At 43.0% G+C, this 26528-nt stretch overlaps 1 protein-coding gene across 2 annotated transcripts in view; it reads right to left on the bottom strand.

Moving 5' to 3' along the window:
• Positions 1 to 26528, bottom strand: part of MCTP2 (multiple C2 and transmembrane domain containing 2) — a 154740-nt gene that overhangs the window by 125808 nt on the left and 2404 nt on the right. Inside the window, exons 1-2 of one of the 2 annotated variants that reach the window (XM_083371335.1) lie at positions 11942 to 12044; positions 2375 to 2908 (exon numbers count right to left, since the gene is read on the bottom strand). In XM_083371335.1, coding sequence (XP_083227461.1) covers positions 2375 to 2854 — 480 coding nt within the window. In that variant the 5' untranslated portion in view covers positions 2855 to 2908; positions 11942 to 12044. Of the gene's footprint in view, positions 1 to 2374; positions 2909 to 11941; positions 12045 to 26528 lie in introns of those variants that run through there. The other variant, XM_083371334.1, reaches the window with a different exon arrangement.

The following is a 26528-nucleotide window of genomic DNA, read 5'->3' on the forward strand; positions in this document are numbered from 1 at the left end:
TCACCGACAGATTGTGTTAAGCCTTCCAAGATTATTTAGTGATGATCTGTTGACTGAACCGCAATTGACAGAGTCCCCTTATCATGTTTGCAAATCACAGTGTGGAGGTTTATTAATTTCACTCCTTTAACTTTGCATAAATACCACTTTTCTTTTTGAAAGGAAAACGTCTCCTGCCTTATCCTCTGAAGTGACACAAAGGAAGGAAAATACAAAGGGAACAAAATGTTACAAGGGGACTTAACATATGAATACTGAAATTGCTGGCTGTCAAAGTTCTGACGAAACAATTAATTTCTACAGCAATCCTCAAGCAACCCCTAGAAATTGCATTCAGTCCCTGGTAAGGATACAGAAGAGACCTTAAAATGATCCCTCTCCAAATGACATAAATTATCTTCTTGAAATGGCTGAGGCCTTGTGAGTTTGCAGAAATTTTGCAAGGTTTCTGGGGAGGCTTATTAAATCTCACAGAGTTTCAGGAATAACAGAATAACCAAGTTACAAGGGACCTTGGAGGTCTTCTACTCCAGCCCGCTGCACAAGTAGGAGATCCTATACCATTCCTGACAAATGGAGATGGAGAGAGAGGGAGAGGCAGATAGACAGATAGACAGACAAGCAAATAACCAGATCACAGGGTTGGAAGGGACCTTGGAGGTCTTCTAGTCCAACCCCCTGCTCAACCATTCCGGACAAATGGCTGTCCAATCTCTTCTTAAAAGCCTCCAGTGATGGAGCATCCACAACTTCTGGAGGCAAGCCGTTCCACCGGTTGATTGTTCTCCCTGTCCGGAGATTTGTCCTTAGTTCTAAGTTGCTTCTCTCCTTGATTAACATAATAACAGAGTTGGAAGGGACCTTGGAGGTCTTCTAGTCCAACCCTCTGCTCAGGCAAGAAACCCTATACCATTTCAGACAAATGGCTGTCCAGTCTCTTCTTAAAAACATGCAGTGATGGAGCACCAACTATTATCTGAAAGATTTCAGAGATGGGGGAAAGACTTGAACCGTCTCCATTTCTAGTCCCAAAAATAGTTCCTGATCCCTGAAAAGCAGCACGCTCAAGCTAACCCAAGAAGAAAATTGGAGGGTTTGCTTCAGCTAAATTGTGTGAGTCAACTGAAAAATAAAGATAAAAGCTTTGAAGTCATGGATGAAACATAAGAATGTCATCAGAGGTACTTAGCTCCCATATCAGCAGCTACCGCTTACTTCAAATAGCTTTCAAGTGATTTTTAAATTCAGTATTACTGGATATATTTTGCCCAGAAATAAAACCTGTATTTTGATTTGTGTGCAACAGAGCTTACCCAGTTGAGTAAACCTTAATTTTACAATTCTGTTTAATACTTAATATTAAGCCAGCGGATGTCTTTTTGAGGTGCAAATGAAAAACAGACAATCCTGCATGCTCAACTATTTTTGATAGCATCATTAAGAAAATGAGAAGGGGGCGGGGGAGAGAAAATCAGTCAAACTGAAAGCAGAAAAAAATGAAGTTGTGTATAACCAGAAGATTGCAAGTAAGGTTAAGAGATAGAGAGAGAGGGATAGAAAGAGAGAGAGAGATTAGATGCCATTTCAGTCAAGCTGAAAACAGAGAATCTAGCAAGTTAAAATTAAATTGTCTAAACAGGAAATGGCCAATAAGGTTGTAGGAATTTGACATTTAAAGAATCTATGATATTCTAAAGTTGATTCCTAAAGATGATTTAATATGTCCCTCTTTGTTGCCTTAAATATACTTCGGCTAGAATGGAAAATGTTTTCCTTGGGTGATCTCAAAAAAGCTGTGTATTATTGAAGTTGATTGTTACTTGGATGGGGAATCATCAAAAGAAGTCTTGGACTGTAGACTAGACTGAGATGTTACAAACAACAAGACAGTGCCAAAACATTTCCACCTTGTATCAAAAAGAACAGGGACATATTATGCGAAGTGACCAGCACTTAAGCTTGACTCAAAAGAGACTTTAGAGCTTTTAGAAATGAACTACATTCAATCCTGGATTATCTTTTCCAGTTCAATGGCTCTAGAACAGTGTTTATCAAGCTTGGCAATTTGAAGATATGTGGACTTCAACTCCCAGAATTCCCCAGCCAGCATGGCGCTGACTGGGAGTTCTGGGAGTTGAAGTCCACACATCTTCAACTTGCCGTGGTTGAGAAACTCTGCTTTAGACAAATTAGAACTACATCAGTTCCCCACTGATGTAAACCTTTTTGTGCATTCAAGCCAATCCCCACCCACCCCAACCCCCCCAAAAAGATTCATTTTGATTTGCCCTATTTTTAAAATTGTCCAAGGCTTGGGAAACATGCTGGAAAGAAACTATGTCAAGATTTAATCGTTTCCCCCAAAGCACATTACCTCAAGGGCATCTTCTGTAAGGTCACTGCTGAAACTATTCCTCTGCAGCAGCTCAAAAAAATCTTCGGTTGATTTCCGTCTCGCTTCCAAATCTGGTCCACAAACAACCAACTCTTCATTTTGCTGAACCCCCATTTCCAACTGGACGGTCTCCTCCTTCCTCCATTGCCATTCTTCCTCTGTCTGCCCGCTGGAAGAGTTATTAGTGGTTTGAACAAATAGCTCAGTGGCAGAAAAGCCACTTGGGAAGTAGGTGGACATGGCTTTGGCCCTTGAATAGTGTGTCTCTTCTTCGAGTTTTGTTTCCACGTTCAGCACATCAGGAACTGAGGAGCTCAGTCGGCGATCTAAAGGATGAATCTGTCTTTTCTCTATCAATTTGGCTGAGCTTTTTTTAGTCCTTCTGACGCTCAGGTTTTGCAAAAAGGGCTTCGTCCTTTGTTTCAGCGATCCCCAGACAGAAGCTTTCTCCAGATCCATTATTAAGCTGACAGACTTATATAATGCTCCTGGTTGTACGCCTCTCACCAACTTCTAAAAAACAATGGGGTTAAAAAAAGAGAGAGAGAGAGAGAGAGAGAGAGAGAGAGAGAGCAAAAGAGCAGTTATTTTCTGGAAATGCACTGATTTCGAGCAGATGCCAAAATGTCTCTGGCAGATACCTTGAACAGATCCCGATCAAAACAGATTGTGTTACGAAGTTCGCCCAATGGTGGAAAGTCAAAACAAAACAAAACAACAACAAAAAAATCTCGTAGGCGAATGTTATTCTTACTAGGAAGGAAATCAATTCTTGATTCCACACTAGTCATGAGGATAAAAATAGTGAAGGGTAAGCTATTTCAGTTGTCTCCCAGAAATTACACAATGGCAATTCCCAAAGGTTGTAAATTATTTAGAGCATGGTTAACCAGAAATTGTGCGTGGAAGAGATAGCTCAATCAGGCACACTTACAGGTGTGGAAGGGGAAAGACTTGACCCCTAGGGGGAAAACAAAAAGCTGGTGTTCCAAAGTATCACTTATTGGATTCTCTGGAATTCCCACCATCCTAAACTGGCTAAAAAACAATGAGTACATTAGTTGGACTTCCGGAAGCATGGTCATAGAACACCTAGAACCTGGGTGAGGAAAGGTGAGCTACACCTTCTAAATGATGGTCCATCTACCTGGACCACAAGAGAACTTTCCACAGGTTGGAGACACACAATACTGCCATTTTATGCCATCATCCAATTGGCTAGCTTGCCCCTATCCCCATAAACCAGAGGTAAGAGACTTTCTCATCACTTTCAAGAACTGTCTTGAGAATAAGAGGAGTTGCATGTCACTGGTGAATGTGCTTAAGGACTAGGTCAGGGGTAGGCAACCTCGGCTCCTTTATGACTCATGGACTTCAACTCCCAGAGTTGAAGCAAGGCTCAGCTTGGAAACCTCTCCCTTTCCCATCAGCATGGCTGGCTCAGGAGTTCTGGGAGTTGAAGTCCATGAGAACAATCAGTGGAATGGCTTGGCTTCAGACGCTGTGGATACTCCACCATTGGAGGATTTTAAGAAAGAGACATGGCAGCCATTTGTCCAGAAAGGTATAGGGCAGGGATAGGCAACCGTGGCTCTTTTATGACTTGTAGAGTTCTACTCCCAGAATTCCTGAGCCAACATGGGGAAACTATGGCTCCTTCATGACTTGTGGACTTCAACTCCCAGAATTCCTGAGCCAACATGGCTCAGCTTGGAAACTCTCCCTTCCCCCTCAGCATAGCTGGGTCAGGAATTCTGGGAGTTGAAGTCCACGAGTCATAAAAGAGCCGAGGTTGCCTACCCCTGGACTAGGTGTATCAACTGGGCAGAACCATTCATTCTGTCACCTGTCTCTCTTTATTACCATCCTTTCCTGTCTCTTTTCTTCACCACAAGCATCAGGTCAAGGAGGAGTTTAAACTAATGGCTTCCCACGGCCTCTTGAACTTCAGATGCAAGTCATGTAGGACCCTAAGGCAACAGACTGCAGCCCCCTTCCCATTCTGAAAGCTTTTCTGAAATGATCAAACAATCAGAAGCAACCTAGCATCGCCTTTTTCGATTAACAAATTTTATCTAAAGGCAGAAGGTCACACAGCTCAGTCCATCACAGAAGGACAAGACTCAGTATCACCCAGAGACTTGTCACAAAGAAAAGGGGTCAACCTATATCTCCAAAGCACCTAAGAGGAAGACAAGAAGTAGCAGATGGAAACTTATCAAAAAGAAAACCAACCTAGAATTAAGGAGAAATTTCCTGTCGGTGAGAACAGTTAATCAATGGAATACATTGCCCGCAGAAGTTGTGGGTGCTCCACCATTGGAAGTTTTTAAGAAGATACTGGGCAGTCATTTATCCAGAATGGCATAGGGTTTCCTGCCTGAGCAGAGAGTTAGAATCTGGTCCTCTGGGGATGGGAGAAATATTTCCACTTTTAAATCAAGCAAGGAAAGAAGATCAACCATCAGAAGACATTTCAAAGCAGGAGAAGTTTTACCACAACTTATACCTCTCAATTGCCTTCACAAATTGTTTTTGGAGGTCTTGCTTTCATTCTCTACTTTAACATTTGAAAGAGGAAAGGTGTTTTCTCTCAAGAACCAGTAAGTGGGAAAATAGCTACTTCGGACTTCATTCAATCATCGTTGGCTCTAAGCTGGGAAAGAGGCAGCTTTTACCACATCCTGGAGAAGAAAACAAAAGTGAAGCTGTCTCCGTAGACTAAAAAGATATGTTTTTAGAAGGACCTTCTCCTGTCAAGGAAAGGAAACTGATACTATTTCAAGAAAAATGCAAAACAAAAATCAGAATAAATAAGAGGTTGAGACAAAAAACAAAGAAGATGTTGAGACCTTGGGAAAAGTACAGAGAAGAGGAACAAGAAGGATTAAAGGCCTGGAGACTAAAACAGGTGAAGAACGGTTGCAGGAATTGGGTATGGGACTGCAAGGTGAGCAAACCGGTCAGTCCTAGAGGAGATCAACCCTGACTGCTCTTTAGAAGGGCAGATCCTGAAGCTAAAACTCAAATATTTTGGCCACCTAATGAGAAGGAAGGACTCACTGGAGAAGAGCCTAATGCTGGGAAAGGTGGAGGGCAAGAGAAGAAGGGGACGACAGAGAATGAGGTGGCTGGATGGAGTCACTGATGCAGTAGGTGTGAGCCTAAATGGACTCCAGAAGATGGTAGAGGACAGGAAGGCCTGGAGGAACGTTGTCCATGGGGTCGCGATGGGTCGGACACGACTTCGCAGCTAACAACAACAACTCTAGAGAAAAGAAGAACTAGGGGTAACATGATAGTATTCCAGTATTTCACAGGCTGCCCCAAAGAAGAGGGGGTCAACTTATTCTCCAAAGCACCAGAAGGCGGGACAAGAAACAACGAATGGAAACTAATCAAGGAGAGAAGCAACCTAAAATTAAGGAGAAACTTCCTAACAGTGAGAATAATTAACCAGTGGAATGGCTTGCCTTCAGAAGTTGTGGGTGCTCCAGAGGTTGTGGAGGTTTCCAGGAAGACACTAGACATCCATTTGTCTGAAATGGTATAGGGTCTCCTGCTTTAGCAGGGGGTTGTACTAGATGACCTCCAAGGTCCCTTCCACCTCTGTTCTGATTACAGATGGGGAAGGAATGTGTTTCTCTGCTTTAAGCAAAGTTTGCCTAACACTTCTTATCATAATTCAAGAACCCAAAATCTATTAGTAGCCCCACATTTCCATGACGTTAGGGGCAAGAAAGCCCTCAAACATATCGACGGGGTGGTTCTAATCTTATGGAAGCCCCTGAAATCAGATCAATGTCTTGTTCGGTTTTATGAAACCATTAAAAATTGAATAATTTAAGGGGACCTTTGATCTACAGGCTTCTATTTAAAAAAAATAGAATAGAAATAGTCACTTTTAAAGGTAGTCCTCAACTTATCACCATTTGTTTAGTGACCGTTCAAAGTTGCAACGGCACTGACAAAAATGACTTATGACCGTTTTTCACACTTATGACCATCACAGCATCCCCACAGTCACATGCATTTAGGACCGTTGTCATGTCCTGGGGTCCTCTGATTCCTCCTTGAGACCTTTCCAGCTGGCTTCGGTCAAGCAAAATCAATGGAGGGGGCCAGATTCGCTTAATGGCCGTATGGTACACTTAACAATTGCAGTGATTCGCTTAATAACCATGGTTAAATTGGAGGTGACTGTAACAACTGCCTTGCTTAGCAATGGAAATTCTGTCTCAGGCATGGGCTACGTCTATGTGAGTCAGCATTTGATTCTTATGCTGGTTAGGGACACTGAATCTCTCTCTCTTTCTCTCTCTCTCTCTCTTTGACTCTCTAACTCTTTCTCTTTCTCTCATTCTTCTCTCTTTCTCTTTCTCTCATTCTTCTCTTTCTCTATCTCTAACTTTCTCTTTAACTTTCTCTTTCTCTGACTTTCTATATTTTATCTCTTTATCTCTTTTTTCTCTAATTCTCTCTCTCTCTATATATATTCTCTATCTATCTTTCTCTATCTCTAACTTTATCTATATATATATTTTCTCTCTCTTTCTCTAATTTTTTCTAACTTTATCTCTCTCTATTTAACTATCTCTTTCTCTCTATTGCTAACGATATCTATCTATCTATCTCTATATCTATCTATTTCTGTCTTTATCATCTCTATTTCCTCCTTATTTTTAGACTGATGCTGTAAATTAATAAGCTAAACTTTTAGACGCCAGCCTCTATTTTCATTGCTTTAGGGTTGGTGGGATTTTTTAAATATGATCTGTGGTTTAATTTTTTGCTTATTTTTAGCTCATTTTAATGGTAACGGGAACATTTCCTTGTTATGATTGTCACTGCCAAAACTCTTCTGATTAAGTCAGGCAAAAAAAAAACAACCCTAGCCTGAACAAATAATCAAATATAAATTGATGAAGAACTACACGGAGACTTAATTCAAAGAACAAACCAACCAGACTTCATGAAAGAACTGTGCAGAACCTCTATTGCAAGAGTTTCTGTGTTCAATACACCATTACCATTCAATGAAAATAAGGAGGAAGGATAAAACAGCCAGCCTTGAGCCATTACAATCAAGAATAAACTAGCTTTTTGCAATATGGTAGCCTTCCATAAATGTTTCATTACAATTCCCATCAATCTGGGTTGGAGGTAACCACATTGGTGAAGGAATGTTTATATCGTGAAGCTGCAGCTCTACATGATTCGTAAGCTTTCTTCATCCTGGTGATGACTGACACATTAAGTTCCAATACAGCAAATATTTCTAATGAATGATGACTATCCTTTTTGGAAATACTGTAATCCAGTGTCAGCCAGGAGTCAGATATCTGTAAACAGGGCCTTCCTCAAGTTCCATGCCTCTAAACATTATTTTCCTGAAGCAAGCCTTCTGAACAGACATACATCAGAATTGCACCAATAATTAAGTAATTATTAAAAATTAAATAATAAGTAATAGTTAAGTAATTGTTACTTAATTTAAGGTGGAACATTACTGAAGAATTATTGAGTATCATTTGTACTTCTATCTGCCTGGTTCGGCATAGCAACCAAGCAGGACAGACTCCAACCGATAGTTAGGACTGCAGAAAAAACAATTGCAACCAGCCTGCCTTCCATTGAGGACCTGCATACTGCGTGGGTCAGAAAGAGGGCTGAGAAAATATCCACAAACCCCTCACATCCTGGGTCATGAACTGTTTCACCTCCTCCCCTCAGGATGCCACTACAGGGCACCGCATGCCAAAACAATTAGACACAGAGAGACAAAATGGCCTCAACGACTCTCAAACAGAATACAAGTGACCAGCTGTCTGCAAGGAATATAAATCCTTCCATTTCCCCACCCCGCCCCCATCCAGTCAAAACTGAAGAAGTTTCTTGGATGAGAAGCAAAATGTCTTCAAAGAAAAAATGAGGAAATACAGTTGCCTCCTGAAAAAGCAACTTTGGGACCACTTGGATGACTGAGAATCTCCATAAACCTAGTTTTTTTTCTCTTGCGCCATCGCTGTGCTGAACACCTAATTCTCACAATACTGTTTAACGTCTATGTATATTTATCCGTGTAGTGTGGCTGTATTGTCCTTCTTATTACGTTCTTTACTACCTTTTCTTATTGGGATGACGGCGGTGATGGAGATGGGTGATAATAATTCCATTGCTTGGAATGTACATTGAGAGGTTCTGCACCGGGGACAAATTCCTTGTGTGTCTAATCATGCTTGGCCAAATAAAATATTCTATTCTAAATGTAGATGGTTCTTAGACCATCTTTCATTTAGAGGCCTCCAGATAGGATAAAAGAGCCAGTCTGGTGTAGTGGTTAAGGCACCAGGCTAGAAACCAGATCATGACGTCTACCTTGCCTTAGATACAAAGCCAGCTGGTTGACCTTGGGCCTGTCACTCTTTCTCAACCCTAGATTGAAGGAGGCAAATGGCAAACCGCTTCTGAAAATGCTGCATGGAAAACTGCAGGGACTTAATGTATTGACAGGCAGTTTGGTCAGCTAGACTAGAACAGAAGCCAAGAGTCCATGACTTCCACTCCCATCTTAGGCACAAGGCCAGCTGGGTGTAAAAGAAGGAATAGCAGAAGGCGGGAGTGGAGTTAAAAGAGAGAGCAGCCTTAGAATCCCTACATAGCCACCAGCAAACTAAGCCCATCCTCCCTTGAATTCCCATGACCCTTATCTAACTCCAAGCAAGTATTAACTGTTAGTTGAGAAGATTCCCATGCAGAGGCAATAAATCAGTTTCAGCAACAAATCGGTTTAAAAAAAATAAATCAGTTTAAAAAAAAAGTCAGGTCTTTCACACCTGGCTTGGGCCAGTCTCCCTCATTCATTCATTCATTCATTCATTCATTCATTCATTCATTCATTCATTCATTCATTTAAATTTGTATGCCCTGAGGACTCAGGGCGGCTCACAACAATAAAAATTTAAAAACATAGGATGAAAAGTTTTTTAAAAAGAATTAAACAATAAATACAATAATTATGTAACAATTTTTTAAAAAACCCGATAAAAACCTAATTAAAAAACGTAGTCAGTCCAGACCCGCCCTAAGGAGGAGGCAATGGCAAGTCCGAGCAATTGCCAGGAGTTCACACTGACTGAAAGGGTACGAAACAAAAGATTAAAGTGTATTAGGCTAAATAAGACAGATTATTACAAATGTGCAACAAAGATATGCTTGAAAAGAAATAGCAACTGTGAGAAAACTAACATGTTAAAGTGGTGGGGGGGGGAGAAATCAACCTTTGCACCCGGCCAAAAAAAGTGTTCCTTTGTTTTTAATGATACTATTTCTGTTCCATTTACAAGAAATGCGATCCTTTTAAATCACACTCATCTGCATAGACCCATTCAGCGTGGAAGAATCACGCGGCATCCTCCTGAAATAGATAGCAATCGGTGCTCAGCATCCTCATGCAGAATTGCACACGTGAAGATTCGGGTTTTCAAGATGTATGTGGCAAAACGCAGCTACACTATTTCACTCGCACATTAAATGAGTTCGCTATGGCAGCAGAAGGCAGCCAGATAACCAATCCAATGTAGATCATATTTCTGTTATTAAATTACAGAGACACCAAATCTGGTCTCTGCAATAACAAAATTATCAAGTTAATACGGGGATAGACACGTTTTAATATGTATAGTCGTATCTGTTCCTTCTTAGGGCAGCTCACGATAAGTTCAACAACTGAAAAAGGCTTGAAAAACATATACTGCCACAATTATGCTAAAAAAACTAATGATTTATATATATTTTTTAAAAAGTTGAAATTAGAGATTGTAAGGCTGTGAAGAATGAAGAAATTGTCTTCTGTTCACCAAAAAAGTAGCAAAATAGAACAGGAAGTGAAGAATTTATTCTAATTTTGAATAATTTTAGCAAGGACTCAAAATTCTCTCTTCCATTGCGACCTTCCCTAACTTAAAAAGGGCAAGAGGTATCTGTGGAAAAACTCTTATTTTTTTTGTCCTGGACAGATGAACAGATCAACCTGGGAGATTTATTCCCTCCCTCCCTCTCTCCCTCTCTCTCTCTCTCTCTCTCTTTCTCTCTTTCTCTCTCCAGGTAATAAGATTTGATACAGGCCTTTAAGCCTCAGTCTACAGTTCCATGCTCAGCTTTTTCTGATTCCTCTGTGTTTAAGATGAAGGATCTAGAAACAGACGTTCTGCCAAAGAAGGATGAAGAGGAGGACATGAACAAATTGGATTACAGGTTTACTTAGATGAAATCAAGAGAACAAAGCGTAGGATTGCTATCTTCAAAATCATGCTAGATGTTGACCGTGCAAGGCAAACAATCTGCTCCATCTTTCCACGCCTCTTTTAAAATTTGGTTTGGTTACTATGGCCAAAATATAGTGGGGGTGGCAAATTTTCCCTTCTCCTTGACCGACACTCTCTCTGCACAGTTGTACAGATGTACAAAGTCAACAAAGAGACTTGCCTGCCTCCTAAAAGCAATTATGTAGAAGAGGAAGGAGATGTTCCGTCAGTAAATTGGATGATCAAAGAGAGGTGACTTGAAGCTGCTTCGTGTCATTGCCAGATGCTGTTCCTGTCAATTATCCCCTGCTCTCAAAATGTGATTTAATACATTGTTTCTCAACCTTGGTAGCTTTCAGATCTGCTAGTGTTTCCTACCAGCATGGCCATCGCTGGCTTACTAAGAGTTGAAGTCCAGCATGCGGAAGTTGCCAAGGCTGAAAAATAATTAAATGCAGGTTTAATTATCATCCTAGATAAAATCACCAGCCAGCTTCAGCCTTTTGGGGGGGGGGAATACTATTCCCCAAAGCATCTGAGGGGAGGAGAAGAAACAAAGGATGGAAATTAATCAAGGAGAGAAGCAATCTAAAACTATGGTGAAATTTCCTGACAGTGAGAACAATTAATCAGTGGAACAACCTGCCTCCAGAAGTTGTGGGTGCTCCATCACTGGAGATTTTTAAGAGAAGATTGGACAGCCATTTGTCTGGAATAGTATAGGTCAGGGGTCGTCAACCTTGGCTACTTTAAGACTTGTGGACCTCAACTCCCAGAAAACTGGCTGAGGAATTCTGGGAGTTGAAGTCCACAAGTCTTAAAGTTGCCAAGGTTGAGGACCCCTGGTATAGAGTCTCCTGCTTGAGCAGGAAGTCAGACTGGAAGATCTCCAAGGTCCGTTGCAACTCTAGAACTAAGAGAAATTTCCTTACAGTGAGGACAATTAACCAGTGGAACAGCTTCCCTCCAGAAGTTGTGGGTGCTCCATCACTGGAGGCTTTTAAGAAGAGCCTGGACAACCACTTGCCTGGAATGTTATAGGGTCTCCTGCTTGAGCAGGGGGCTGGACTAGAAGACCCCCCAGGTCCCTTCCAATCCTATGAGTCTTTCATTCTATGACTCATATGATACAATAAGCCACTCCCCCCCCCCCACAAAAGAAAAGAAAAGAAATGTGAAGGTAACAATTCTGCAAACCTACAGCATCTTATATGAATGAAAATGCAGGCTTTTAACTGACCTGAATAATTGGTGGGTTGGGGTTTTGTGGCTGTTGTTGTTTTCATTTTGGACATGGGATTAGGAAGTGGGGTGAGCTTCCTATTCTTTCCGCATCGTACCCCAGATTGAGAGTGCAAGTTGTTCCTCAAACTTCAGAAATAGGACAAAAAGCACACAATGAAACATGCAGGTAAAACTACACCTCCTGATTTTTCTCCCCCGCCCCCCCAAAGGTAGGTCTTGAATTTACTTTTGCTTACTAAGGAGAAGAGCAGGCTAGGACTTGAATCAAATATTTCTTTTCCCATTCAAGACATCTTGAATTCTCCTTTGGCCAAAGAAGTCTACTAAGCCCCACTTGCTAATTTCCTATTGCACAATACTGTGAACAATGCAAATATTTGCAAAAGCACCTTGATGCAGGATGGCACCTGAGTCATCTCAGCGCACGAGGGCTCCAGAAGAGGTAGAGGACATTCAGTGTCTTAAGCTAGAAAGGAAAGAGCTGGAAAATGACCTTCATTTATTCTCCAGAGAAGGAAATCCCTCTGGATTTCGGGGATTTTTCAAGTTCTCTTTAATGCATGAGGAAGTGTTTAAAATGATGCTGCAGGTGAGGATGGGGAAATGAGCGGTTCAAGCGGTTCAGGCTGGCCAATTCCAACAAAGTTGGCTATCCAAACCCAGTGTGTTAGTTTCACTTATTGCATTATATTGCAACACTTTCCTAATCCTTTCCACATTTTGACCACCGGCCAAAAAAGAACAAAAAGATGGAACAAATCAGATTAATAAATCAGCTTCAGGGTATCTTCCAGCAAGAAACCCCACGTGTGCCAGGATTCCTTCTGGTAGATGGGAAGTCACAGAAGGAAAGGAGGGAGGGAGGGAAGGAAGGAAGGAAGGAAGGAAGGAAGGAAGGAAGGAAGGAAGGAAGGAAGGAAGGAAGAGGGGGTGGAAGGAAGGAAGAGGGAGGGGAGAAGGAAGGATGCACATTGGGGAAGACAATTCTTTAAAACATAAGGACCCAACCCAAATCAACGAGGACTTTATTTTGAATCTTGACAGCCAGACATCCAAAAGAGAAGCCAAAGCATTAGTAAATTTGCATATACGCAAGCTACATACAAATTGTGCTCTTAATTATTCGATCACTGATATGATTCCAAAGCGTACAAAAGTGATATTGGTAAAATAAGTATTTCTAGCTTTAATAGTTGCATCTCATCAGGCTGAGGGAAAAACATGGCTGGATAAGTGATTGCCTGTCATACCTGTTGCCCAAATGTGTGTGTGTGTGTGTGTGTGTGTGTGTGTGTGTGTGTGTGTGTGTGTGTGTGTGTGTGTGTGTTAATCAATGCCAAAATCCTTATTATTCCCCCCTCTGGTTCTTTAGCTTTAAAACAACTTGGATCAGGCAGTCCTTCAAATAGAGAAATTCGACTGAACAGAGGAATGTTCTCTACAAGCTGGAAGTCAGGCTCTTATTACTGTAACCCACGTTCTCGGGTGGAGGTGCTTCTTATCAGTAAAAGTTTGTTGAAAAATAAGTGGACTTTTAGCAGTGATAGAACTAGGGTTGGCCACCAGAGATGAGCTTCAGAGCCCCAAAGCTGCCTAGATCTTGGAAAGAAAAGATGACCAACCAGGGAATTACAGATATGGAGGGAAATTTGCAAAGAAGATTTTGTCATTATCTGAATTTTGCAATGGCTGAAATGTTTCACCTAGGCATTCTTCCTTGCTCTGCATTTAAAACAAATCAATCAATCAGCATAGAGCTGGGAGGGACCTTGGAGGTCTTCTAGTCCAACTCCCTGCTCATTTAGGAGACCCTCTCCCTACTCATTTAGGAGACCCTCTCATTTAGGAGACCCTATGCCATTTCAGACAACTGGCTGTCCAGTCTCTTCTTAATTACCTTCAGTGATGGAGCACCCATAACGTCTGAAGGCAAGTTGTTCCACTGGTTAATTGTTCTTACAGTTAGGAAGTTTCTCCTTAATTCCAGATAGCTTCTCTCCTTGGTTAGTTTCCATCCGTTGTTTCTTGTTTGGCCTTCAAGTGTTTTGGACAATAAGTTGACCCCTCATCGTTGTGGCAACCTCTCAAACATTGTAATACTGCTGTCATGTCCCCACTAGTCCTTCTTCTCTAGACTAGCCATATGCAGATCCTGCAACCTTTCTTCATATGTTTTAGTCTCCAAGTCTTTAATCATTTGTTTAAGTCAAAGACAGCCTCATATATCAGATGCTGGTTCTCTTACTTCTGTATCGAGAAACAAAACCCTACAAAAAACTCCAATCCGTGCCCCAAAACCAAACTTCACACCACTGACCTCGATAAAATAAGGCTATAACAAAGGATTTTCACAATCTCCAATAATTTTTTTGCTTCTCAGATTAAGATCCACACCAGCTTTGAATTTTCTCTGTTGATCTCTACAGAAGGTCCACAATTCATCCTTCTGTGTGCATTTTTAAGAGCTAAATTGAACCCATTGCTAAATCTGCACCTTTTTTCTTCTCTGCTTTCTTCAGCTGTGAAGATCATCACACATGGGTTAAGGTTGAATCCCACTTGTCCCAAACTCCAGTAAAAAAATAATGCTTTTGCATAGAAAACATGCATTTCCTCTTTAATTATTTTTTAAACTGAGATTTTGTGTTCCCTCCACACTGGGGTTATCCACTTTGAAACTGCCCCTAGTTACCATTCATCTGCAGTCATGAGGAAGTAACGCTACCTATTTCCACACATCCTATCCCTTCTCCTTTGATGTTTCCCAAGTATATCAAATTGCACCGTGAACCATAAAAACTGGACTTTTTTTTTCTTTGCTTCCTTATATTTTCAAGGTGCAAAGAGATGATCCTAAAACCACTTCCTCCTCTTCTCCTCTGCAAACAACTTGTTGTTGTTAGTTGCGAAGTCCTGTCCGACACATCGCGACCCTATGGACAACGTTCCTCCAGGCCTTCCTGTCCTCTACCATCTTCTGGAGTCCATTTAAGCTCACGCCTACTGCTTCAGTGACTCCATCCAGCCACCTCATCAGGATCAGGACCATATGTCAAGTTGGATTTATTGCTCAAGCCTGTACACAAAAATTCAACACTAAATTGGACTTAGCACTGTTTGTGACAACGTAATGACTCTGAACTGCTAGTGCACTTAACGCCGCCCCTAGCTTTGCCTGCTCTTCCCCTACAGACTTGGACACCAGGGAAGACATGAGCCAGGATCCTCCAAATCAGAGTCAACCCATTTCACCATTACACAAAAAAATCATTTCACCATTACACAAATATTCAACACTAAATTGGACTTAGCACTCTTTGTGACAATGTAATGACTCTGAACTGCTAGTGCACTTAACGCCGCCCCTAGCTTTGCCTGCTCTTCCCCTACGGACTTGGACACTAGGGAAGACATGAGCCAGGATCCTCCAAATCAGAGTCAACCCATTTCACCATTACAATAAAAAAAAACCTAGGACACAGCCGTCACAACTCCTTTAACCTCCTTCCAGAGCCCCTGCCAAACTGGGCTGAAGATGCAACATATTTTCACATATGGTGGACATGTAAAAAGGTTAAGGCCTTTTGGATTAAAATCTGGTGGAATATACAGAAGATTTTTAAAAGAAGGATAAAGTTTTGTCCGCAATTTTTTTTGTTGGGAATAATTGTTGATGCTACAGTGGTGGACTCTAAGTTGATGCTGAATTTAATTACGGCAGCAAGACTTTTGATAGGACAATATTGGAAGAAAGAGGAGCTGCCGACCATAGAAGAATGGACTTTAAAGGTTTCCGACCTGGCAGAGATGGCGAAGATATCGGCTTATTTGAAAGATCACTCGCAAGAACGTTATATTATGGAATGGAGAAAGTGGATTGAGTTTATCCAGAATAAGTATAGGGTTAAGAAGTTTTATCTAGCATTTGAATAAGTCTTCTTTCGTGTTTTTTCTTTTCTTTTCCAATTTTCTTTTTTATATATATTTAATAATGTTAAGTTTTGTTTGTTCTTATACAAGTTAGAGGGTGATGGATTTTAGAATTTATGGTTGTTAGTATATGGTTGCTTATGATTGTTTTTATATATATATACCTTGTATTTAGCTCTGGGAAGTCCGGGGGGGGGAGGAGGGTGGGGGGGAGGTACGGGGAGGGAAGAGGGAGGGGGGAGCTGGGGAGGGGAGGGTCGGGGGGGATGGGGGTTTTTAATGGAAAATTGTATTGTAAAACTTTTCAATAAAAAAAAAAAAAAAAAAAAAAGAGCCCCTGCCAAACTGAAATTTGCTTTCTAATGGAAAGAGAAGTATATCTATTTTTCTTTCTACAGTATTAGAAAGCAAATTTAGAGTTTGGAAGGAGTTTGAAGGAGTTGTGAGAGAAGCTGTGTCTACTTCTTTTTTTACTTAAAGATATCCTTAACAATAAAGAACACCCTGGGAGGCAAAAAGAGAGACATAGAAAGAGAACCCTGCCAAGTTTTGTTTTTTTTTTATGAAAAATTGAAGTTAGGGACTGGTTGTACTTTCCCTGTAACAACTGTTTGTTTGTGCTGCATTGTGTGTAACCTCTGCCTCTTATTTGTCAGCCGAGCCTTCACAGAACAGTTGGGAGGGGAATGAAACATCGTCATAAAATGCCAACTTCCCTGCTCACGTAGATTTGCTCTTTCAAATATAGGATTGCTATTTGAGATATTTTTTACTACCCTGAGTGGTTTACAAATACCAGCATTAAGATAAACCCGTCAGTGAGGTCCATGAGCCAGAAGACATGGCACACAAGGAAGCAGTGCTGTGGAGGGAAGAGGAAAAAAAAGACTTCAAATTTTAAAAAGGATGGTTCCAGCCCAGGGGTCTGCAGTCTTGACAACTTTTAAGACTTGTGGACTTCAGCTCCCAGAATGCTGGCTGAGGAATTCTGGGAATTGAAGTCCACAAGTCTTAAAAGTTGCCAAGTTTGAAGACCCCTGCTGTAAACTAAGGATGGGTTCATAAAACCCCACTTACAGTCTTGGGCGATAAAAAGTGGTATCTTCTGTTGATCGTGCTAATCTGTGAATTCATTCCTATTGATCGTGCTAATTCGTTCATTCATTCCGGCTTGCCAAATTGTATTTCATCTGCATTTTCAATGTGTTAGTTAGAGCTTACCAACCATAAAGAACAGGATTCTGAGAATACATTAACCCAGAACCATATTAAAAAAAAACATTATGGCTCAAAGAAATGTGTGAACCCAGCCTAGGTTTTGCATAATCAAGTTAGTTAGAAGAAGCTTTAGGAGGCTTCTCTGTCATAATTTGCAAGTTCAAGCATATTTTCCTCTTCCAGTTGAAATAATCCTCTCCTGCTAAAGCAGACAACGTTAGCCAATATTTTGGAGTCAGAAAACTGTTTGCAAGCAGCCTTGCCTGATCAGAGTTGCAATTAATGTGCCTGGAACGACAAATGATTTTCACAACAGTTGACCGAATTCAGGAACTAGATGGAATTGTTTACAATTTGAACTGCCCATGATTGAAAATAATTACATAATAACGAACAATTGAAGGAAGAAACTGTGCCTTATAGTGTTTGGAAATTTCCTTTTGTCGCTTGTGAGATTTCTATCTTGTCTTATGAAGAACGGTTGCAGGAATTGGGTACGTCTAGTTTAATTAAAAGAAGGACTAGGGGTGACAGGATAGCAGTGTTCCAATATCTAAGGGGCTGCCACAAAGAAGAGGGGGGGGTCAATTTATTTTCCAAAGCACCTGAAGGCAGGACAAGAAACAATGGATGGGAACTAATCAAGGAGAGAAGCAAGAAATAAGGAGAAATTTCCGGATGCTGAGAACAATCAACTAATGGAACAACTGGCCCTCAGAAGTTGTAGATGCTCCATCACTGGAGGTTTTAAGAAGAGACTGCGCAGCCATTTGTTTCAAATGGTCTAGAACATGGGTCCCCAACCCCCAGTCTGTGGACCAGTACCAAGCTGCACCATGGCAAAAAGATGTTTGGGGTTGTGTTTGTGTGTGCATGTAACTAAATCTCTGCCAATGTCTGCAATGGTATGGAATGGAGTACTCTGTCTGGAAAGGTATAGGGCTAAACAATACTGTTTTATGCTCTTTGCCATCACAGCACTACCCCATCAGGCTTGCCTCCTAGTTGCTCATCAGCTTTTCAGTTTTAAATGCTGGGCCTGGAACTGGTCTGACCGCTGCAGAGGAGAGTGGAAATTCTATTGTTGATGATCTGGCTGTCAAAAACGTCGATGTGGTATGACTTCAAATTATTGCTAAGTTAGTTTACCGGGAACTGCCTTTGAATATGTTCTGGAAATCACTACTGTGTAGCCAAAAGATCTTTTCAGTGGGTTTTCGGACAATTGGTTTCTCTTGATAAATCAAAGCGCTGTGATGTTGCTCCACTATTTTAAGACCTTCTCTTGTAATTATGATCAACCTGTTCTTCTGGGAAGCAATTCTTTGGGTTCTCAACCGATGTGAAGTTAAGGGAATGCAAAACCAGAGGCGGATCTTCTCCAGGATGGAACATTTTGTTGCCACCACTCCCTTTGCAACCACCCAACAAATAATGTTTAATTCAGTGTGTACTTGGCCTCAGCAACTTGAAGATGTGTGGATTTCAACTCCCAGAATTTCCCAGCCAGCATGCTGACTAGGGGAATTCTGGGAATTAAAACCCACATGGCTTCATGGATGAGAAACTCTGATTTTGATTTGCATTTGGCTTTTAACTGCTGCTATGGATCCTATCAATCGTTGTCTTTACTGTATTGTTGTTGTTACTACAAACCACTAAGAGACTTGGGTAGAAGAAAAATATGTGTAACAAATAAATTGATGGCAAGTTCCTGGTTGGGAAAAAGCAAACATAGTGTTAATTTGCCCAAATAACCAGGATGTAACAGTGAGTCAATTTTTCCAATAAACTACTTTTAGGACTAGAGAGAAAGGAAAGCACAGAACTCCTATTTTCCCAACCTGATTTGGATATTTCATTGTTCCAATTATTTTCTGCTGTTTTTTTTTTTTGCGATGGATGCCACATACACAAAGCAGGAAGAGAATAGGCAACACCAATAGAAAGCTAGAAAACTGGTTTAATTGTTCTGGGCTGGCTTTGGTGGGCCATCCACAGATCCGAGTTTCTCTTTTTTCAGACCTACAGTGCTATCTTCTTGCTTTATCCTTTCCCCCACCCCTAACCTACATTTCTACCCAAAACTGCTTCAGTTCACAGACTAAGACTGTTTACAGAGGAGGTGTCCAACCTTGGCAACTTAAAATGTGTGAACTTCAACTCCCAGAGTTCCCCAGCCAGTCATTCTGAGAATTGACATCACACGTTTTAATGTTGGTAAGGTTGGAAACCCCTGGTTTAGAGTATCAGATCTATAAAAGCAGATTCCTATAACAAGCCCAACAATGTTTAGCTGAATTTCAGATTCAGACTTTCTGCAGCAATGCAACTCTTCTCCCCAACGGTGCAGGAACCTAAAGCAATGTTTCTCAACCTTGGTGATTTTAGGCACGCTGGCTGAGGAATTCTGGGAGTTGAAGTTCACACATTTTAAGTTGCCAGGGTTGAGAAACACTGGCTTAGAAGAAACAAATGGCGCAACCTTCCACCAGAGCGAGTTCTTGTGAAAACTAATTTCCTTACAAAACCATTCACCCTAGAGGCGTATCTTTATAACAAACAATTATTGCCCAACAGGCTGATTTCAAGAAAGTTCTTCTCTCCTAAATCTGGTCAACCAAAGCTGCTAGAAGTGGGTAGCTGAGGAAGAGACGACGAAAAAAATGTCTGTACCAGGTTGGAAGTTGGAAACTCCTAAAGAATTCAGAAATAAAATCTTTGACAGTCTTACCCTTGGCTTGTCTTTGCATTTGTGCATTATCTACAATGGTGAAAGTTGCCACGTCTGCATTTGCACCATGTAGTCAGCCTAGGTTAACCTTAACCATGGTGAAATCTTTTGCAGCTTAGCATGTTAATTAATTTATGATTCAGTGCATCATGCAAACCCAGGAAAAAGGAGAGGTCTTTGTGCAGAGAAGCGACTAGAGGCTAAAACATATGAAAAACAGTTGCAGGAATTGGGTTTGTCTAGCCTAGCCGCGTAGCAGAGTGAGCGCGTTACTCGTCCCAGCTTCTGCCAACCTAGCAGTTCGAAAGCACGTAAAAATGCAAGTAGAAAAATAGGGACCACTATGGTGGGAAGGTAGCAGCGTTCCGTGCGCCTTTGGCGTCTAGTCATGCCGGCCACATGACCACGGAGACGTCCTCGGACAAGCGCTGGCTCTTCGGCTTTGAAACAGAGATGAGCACCGGCCCCTAGAGTTGGAAACGACTAGCACGCATGTGCAGGGGAACCTTTACCTTTTTTTAGCCTAGCGAAAAGAAAGACTGTGGGGGGGGGACATGATAGCAGTGTTCTAATATTCGAGGAGCTGCCACAAAGAAGAGAGGGTCAACCTATTCTCCAAAGCACCTAAAGGCAGGCCAAGAAGCAATGGATGGAAAGTAATCAAGGTGAGGAGCAAACCTAGAAATCAGGGGAAATTTCCTGACAATTACAATAATTAATCAGTGGAATGGCTTGCTGAAGAACTGAAGAAGCTTCTTGGATGAGAAGCAATAGGTCTTCAAGCAAAGTCCAGTTGCTTTTTGAAAAAGCACCTTTCGCGAAGAGATTGGACAACCATTTGTCTCAAATAGTGTAGGGTTTCCTGCTTGAGCAGGGGTTTGGACTAGGAGACCTCCAAGGTCCCTTCCAACTCTGTTATTCTGTTAAGGACCCTACACTTCGACCCTGAGCTACAAATATTCTCTTTTATCGGTACCAGAAAAGATGTTAATTCAATAGCTACATGAAGGCCTATGGCAGGGGTGTCGAACTCAATTTCATTGAGGGCCGCATCAGCATTGCGGTTGCCCTCAGGGGGCTGGGTGGGTATGGCCAGGGTGGGCGTGGCCTACTGGGTGGGCGTGGCTAGAGTGCGTATGGCCTACTGGGTGGGCGTGGCCAGCTCTACATCGTTGGCATCAAGGGTGCCTATGGGGGCCTGGGCAGGAGTGGGACAGATCTGAGGGTCTCTGGCAGAAGGAGGGTCTCTGGGCCAGGGCCAAGACAGCAGGGGCTGTTCCCTCACTGTTTCCAGGATGGCTTCGCGGGCCACATGAAACCACTTCGCGGGCCGGGCCTTGTGTTTGACATGTCTGGTCTATGGTGTCATCCAGGTAATACGAAGTTTGGAATGGCACAGCACCAAGAATGTCTCTGGTTTCAGGGACGTCATGCCACCCTATTGCTCAAGAAATGTTTTTATTGCTTTAGCAATGTTATATTATATGCACAAGCCCTTGCCGCTCGGAAGAGGAACCAGCGTTCCAAACAAACCTGCAGGATCAACGGTAGAAGACAGAGGCACATCAGGTATGGCTCTTCATTGGGCAAAGGCTTATTGTCACTTAAGAACTGTGCTGGTTTGAAACCAAGCTGTCAGTGGTCACCAGGAACAATAGGGTGGTGGCATTGTCTGGATTCCTGAACCCCCCCCCAACATTTCAAACCCACCTCAAATGCTCTCAGTCTTTTTCAAGACTCTTTCAACGCTTATTCTTCCAAAAAAAAACCCACAATTGAACTCTGACTCATAGTACCTTCTAAATTTACAACAGCCTCCCTTGTGGCATTGTTTTCCAAGAGCGGACAACGAGTCCCACAGTACCCACCAGCACAGTTCTTGGGTATGAGGGCCTGGGGGAAGAACATTTAACCCCTCCAGGAACTGCAGGGATCTGAAAACATTCTTGACAGAGCCTAGAGGTTCAGAAAGGGCTCCAACCCACAAGTTGTGTTCTTTTAGGGAGGTGTCACTATCTGTGTCCCTGATCCTACTTTCACTCCTTCGTAAAGGTAAAGGTTCCCCCGCACACGCGTGCTAGTCGTTTCCAACTCTAAGGGCCGGTGCTCATCTCCGTTTCAAAGCCGAAGAGCCAGCGCTTGTCTGAGGACGTCTCCGTGGTCATGTGGCCGGCATGACTAGACGCCAACGGCGCACGGAACGCTGTTACCTTCCCACCGGAGTGGTCCCTATTTTTCTACTTGCATTTTTACGTGCTTTAGAACTGCTAGGTTGGCAGAAGCTGGGACGAGTAACAAGCGCTCACTCTGCTACGCGGCACTCGGGATTCGACCCGTCAAACTGCCGACCTTCTGATGGACAAGCTCAGCGTCCTAACCCACTGAGCCACTGCGTCCCTTACAGCCCTCGACTTACAGCCAAATGTTTATTAGAATGATTAATGTAGTCATCGTCCTGTCCAACAAAAGCTTGCCTTGTTAAAGCACCGCCTTTCCGAAGTGCAATGTTTAGCTGTGAACGATGGATCGTCAGAAAGGCTGGATGAAGAAAAATGAATTCCTCTGAACCTCAGTGCTGGAGACGTTTGCTAAAAATGTCTTGGAGGAAGAAATGACGAACAGTGGATGAAATAAATCCAGACTGCTGCTGAAAAAGCCCTGATAACTGAGCTGAAACTTAAATATTCTGGTCGAATAACGGGAAGGAAAGAAAACCCCGACGCTGGAAAAAAAATCAAAGGCAGTCAAACAGTCCTTGGCAGTGTTACGTTAGGTGTGTAGGTGAAAAGGAAGTAGGAGCATACAAGTTCATAATAGCACCTATAGTGTCCTAACAAGCAGCAGAAGCTTGACCTTGGAATGGAAAAGTTACACATCGCCAGGTATCCTGCTGGCTTACAGAGAGGCAACTGACATGTAAGCATTGTTCAAAAGGGAAAAATCTGGGGTAGGGCACAAGGTAGTTGACAAGTTAGCTCCTTGGTGGAGCAGTGGGCTAATGCCTCCTTAAGTAACACCAGCTGCCTGCAATTAGTGCAGGTTCGAGTCCCACCAGGCTCAAGGTTGACTCAGCCTTCCATCCTTCCGAGGTAGGTAAAATGAGGACCCAGATTGTTGGGGGCAATAAGCTGACTTTGTAATAATGCTGCTTGGGGTGTGTGTGAAAGCCCTAACAAGCAGGCATATACATAGAATGAAGGCTATTGCTAAGCACATTGGTTTGTGCTTCTTAGATTGTAAGCCGCCCTGAGTCTTCGGAGAAGGGTGGGATATAAATGGGATTAAAAAAAAAAGTTAGTAAACAGCTGGTGTTATTTAAGTTTGTATTTAATTTGGATATTACTCAACTCCAGCTCTGGGCAATTTGCAAATAATGTAAGATAAAAGGCAATTCAATCCCAAACAAAGTGAAATCTGGGTTGAATATAAAACCACACCCAAGAGCCTCATCTGTCCAAGCCCAGGACCTGGGGAGAACAGCCAGGCCTTTAAGACTTTTTAAAAGGTGGGGATCTCCCTCCCCAGTCTCCCCAAAATAGAGAAGTTCTTAGGGATTGGGAGCTAAAACATACAAAGGACTGTTGCAGAAATTGGGTATGTCTAGTTCAGGGGTGGGGACACGGTGGCTCAGTGGGTTAGGACGCTGAGCTTGTCAATCAGAAGGTCAGCAGTTTGGCGGGTCGAATCCCAAGTGCCGCGTAGCAGACTGAGTGCCTGTTACTCGTCCCAGCTTCTGCCAACCTAGCAGTTCGAAAGCACATAAAAATGCAAGTAGAAAAATAGGGACCACTACGGTGGGAAGGTAACAGTGTTCCGTGCGCCTCTGGCGTCTAGTCATGCCGGCCACATGACCACAGAGACGTCCTCGGACAAGCGCTGACTCTTCGGCTTTGAAACGGAGATGAGCACTGGCCCCTAGAGTCAGAAACAACTAGCAAGCATGTGCAGGGGAACCTTTACCTTTAGTTCAGGGGTAGGCAACCTTGGCTCTTTTATCCTCAGGTGGATATCCAGCTGGCTCAGGAATTCTGGGAGTTGAAGTCCATGAGTCATAAAAGAGTCAAGGTTGCCTACCCCTGGTCTAGTTTAATGGCATGACAGCAATCTTTCCAACACTTGAGGGGCTGCCACAAAGAAGAGGGGATCATACCTTTCTCCACCTGAAGGCAGAACAAGAAGCAATTGATGGAAACCAATCAAGGAGAGAACCAATATTAGAAATAAGGATTCCTGCCTGAGCAGGGGGTTGGACTAGAAGACCTCCAAGGTCCCTCCCAAGTCTGTTATTTCATTATTTGGGAAAGTTCTAACCATGATTAAAACACATCATTGCAACAAACAACACAAATGTTCAGGTCAATTTCCAGGAAAGGAATAAATGTTTCATTCCCATCTGCGGCCCCAATCCTAGACATGATTTAGCAATGCAGTATAATTGTAACAAGGCTTTGAGACCTCTTCGGTTATCACCAATTACAGAAACAAACCACACTTTTCATTCCCAATGGCATGCGAGCCAGGGCAAGCACGTGTCCAGCCCACGAAACTGTACTTGCAACGGCCACATGTTAGAGCACTTTAGTATCTCATGCAAACATCGAAACAGCAACCACAAGGGTTGGCAGGAGCTTGCCAAATTTTAACCAATCCCAGGCCTGTGGGCTCTTCGAAATAATTGCAGGAAGAGAAAAAGAGAACAAGACAAGTTTGTGTCACCGCAGGTTTAATGTCTGCAAATCCCTTCCCCCCCCCTTCTGGCCTTTTTTAATCTCCCCTTCTGCAGCCTGCAAAGTAACAGACACACAAACAAACAAACAAATACACACACACACACACACCATGTCTGAACCAGAGCTTTCAAAGCCACAAATTAGCTGTGGGTTTTCTCCAAAGCTGCCTCGTAAATCCATCAACCTTGGCAGCCAGATGTTTGGAAAAAGGCTGGATGGATGGCTAGCTAGAGGACAGGTCAACCCAACACACTGTTGCCTGATGCAGGGATCTTGTTGTTGTTGTTAGTTGCGAAGTCGTGTCCGACCCATTGCGACCCTATGGACAACGTTCCTCCAGGCCTTCCTGTCCTCTGCCATCTTCTGTGGAGTCCATTTAAGCTCACGCCTACGGCTTCAGTGACTCCATCCAGCCACCTCATTCTCTGGCAAGGATCTTAGCAGGTCCTTATTAAGCCATCTATTGGAGGGGTCAAAGGCATCAAACCAGGATTCCACTTACAAGGAAAGTCTGTTATTCTCTATTCTCAGCATAGAGGCAGTCCTCAACTTACAACAGCTCATTTAGTGACCGTTCAAAGTTACAACGGGACTGACAAAAGTGACTTATGGCTGTTTTTCACACTTGCGGCCTGCGCAGCAGCCCCAAGCTCACATGATCAACATTCAAACACTTGGCAACTGACTCGTACTTATGACGGTCGCAGGGCCCAGGGATCGTGTGATACCCTTTTGTGACCTTCTGACGAGCAAACTCAATGGGGAAGCTAGACTCATTTACCAAGAGTATTACTAACTTAACAACTGCAATGATTCACTTAACAACGGTGGCAAGAAAGGTCGTAAAATGGGGCAAAACCAAATGTCTCACTTAACAAGAGATATTTTGGGCTCCATCGTGGTCGTCCGTCAAAGACTACGTGTATTTGGAAAAGCAACCTGTGCAAAATCTGGACATACCTTTAGAGAATTTGTGCAGGTGGACAGCAAACACCTCTCCAACTTAGACTGAGAAACTAAGCAGGATCATGACTGCTTAGGGCTTGGAAGGGAGACCACTGGGAAAGTCCAGGGTGGGCTACACTGAGAAGTGAAGATCCCAGAAGAAGACCACAGCTGAACACTTCTGCACAGCTGCAAGGAAAATTCCCCATGGATGAGCGCGTGAAGTCAAGGAGATTTTATATAACCCTTCCTCTTCGGCAAACTCAAGCCACACACGCGCACACACCCCGTACCCCATCCACAATCCAACCCACCTCAGTTACAACTGCCAACTTCCAAGGAAAGCCTGGCAAGGCCTTTTGTACTTTGAAGCCACAGAGGTTGGACTGGTTTGGCGGAAATCTGGAAGCACACAAAAGCAGCCAGCTCTTTGGCCAGAGTTGCCTTGCATTGGACAAATAAAAGGGAGAGCGCCTTCCAAGGGTTGGAGCAAACCTGGGTGTCAGCTGATGCCTGCCCACCAAGCAAGGAGGGAAAAAGTGGCAGAGCGTTTTTTAGAAACCTGCTCTAATTGAGAATTGAGTGGGATTTCTCTGTTCATCCACCGGATGGATTGGAGGGGGGGCGGGGGGGGGCTGATCAGAAGTGAAACTTAACGGCAGCTGCCAGCTTAGAGCCCCACATTTCATCCTGGCTAGGGATGACAGGGAGCACTAAAATGGGAAAGGCTAGATGACCTCAGGGGTTGAGTTTCCTTCCCAGGAGTCTTTGGGGTTGTCCTTTCTTGGGGGGTCAGGGGGGAAGACAGCATCCATTAGAGCAGAGGTCCCCAACCTTTTGGGCACCAGGGACCGGTTCCGTGGAGAAAGGTTTTTTCACCGACCGGGGAGAGCATACTTTTGTGTGCTGCCCGCATCCCACGGATGGGGCTTTGCTTGTTGGTGTGGACCGTTTGCTGGCATGCCACGGACCGGTCCCGGTCCACGGAATGAGGGTTGTGGACCCCTGCTTTAGAGTCTTGCTCT

The sequence above is a fragment of the Vipera ursinii genome, assembly GCF_947247035.1.
Source record: "Vipera ursinii genome assembly, chromosome: 11".
Lineage (NCBI taxonomy): Eukaryota > Metazoa > Chordata > Lepidosauria > Squamata > Viperidae > Vipera > Vipera ursinii.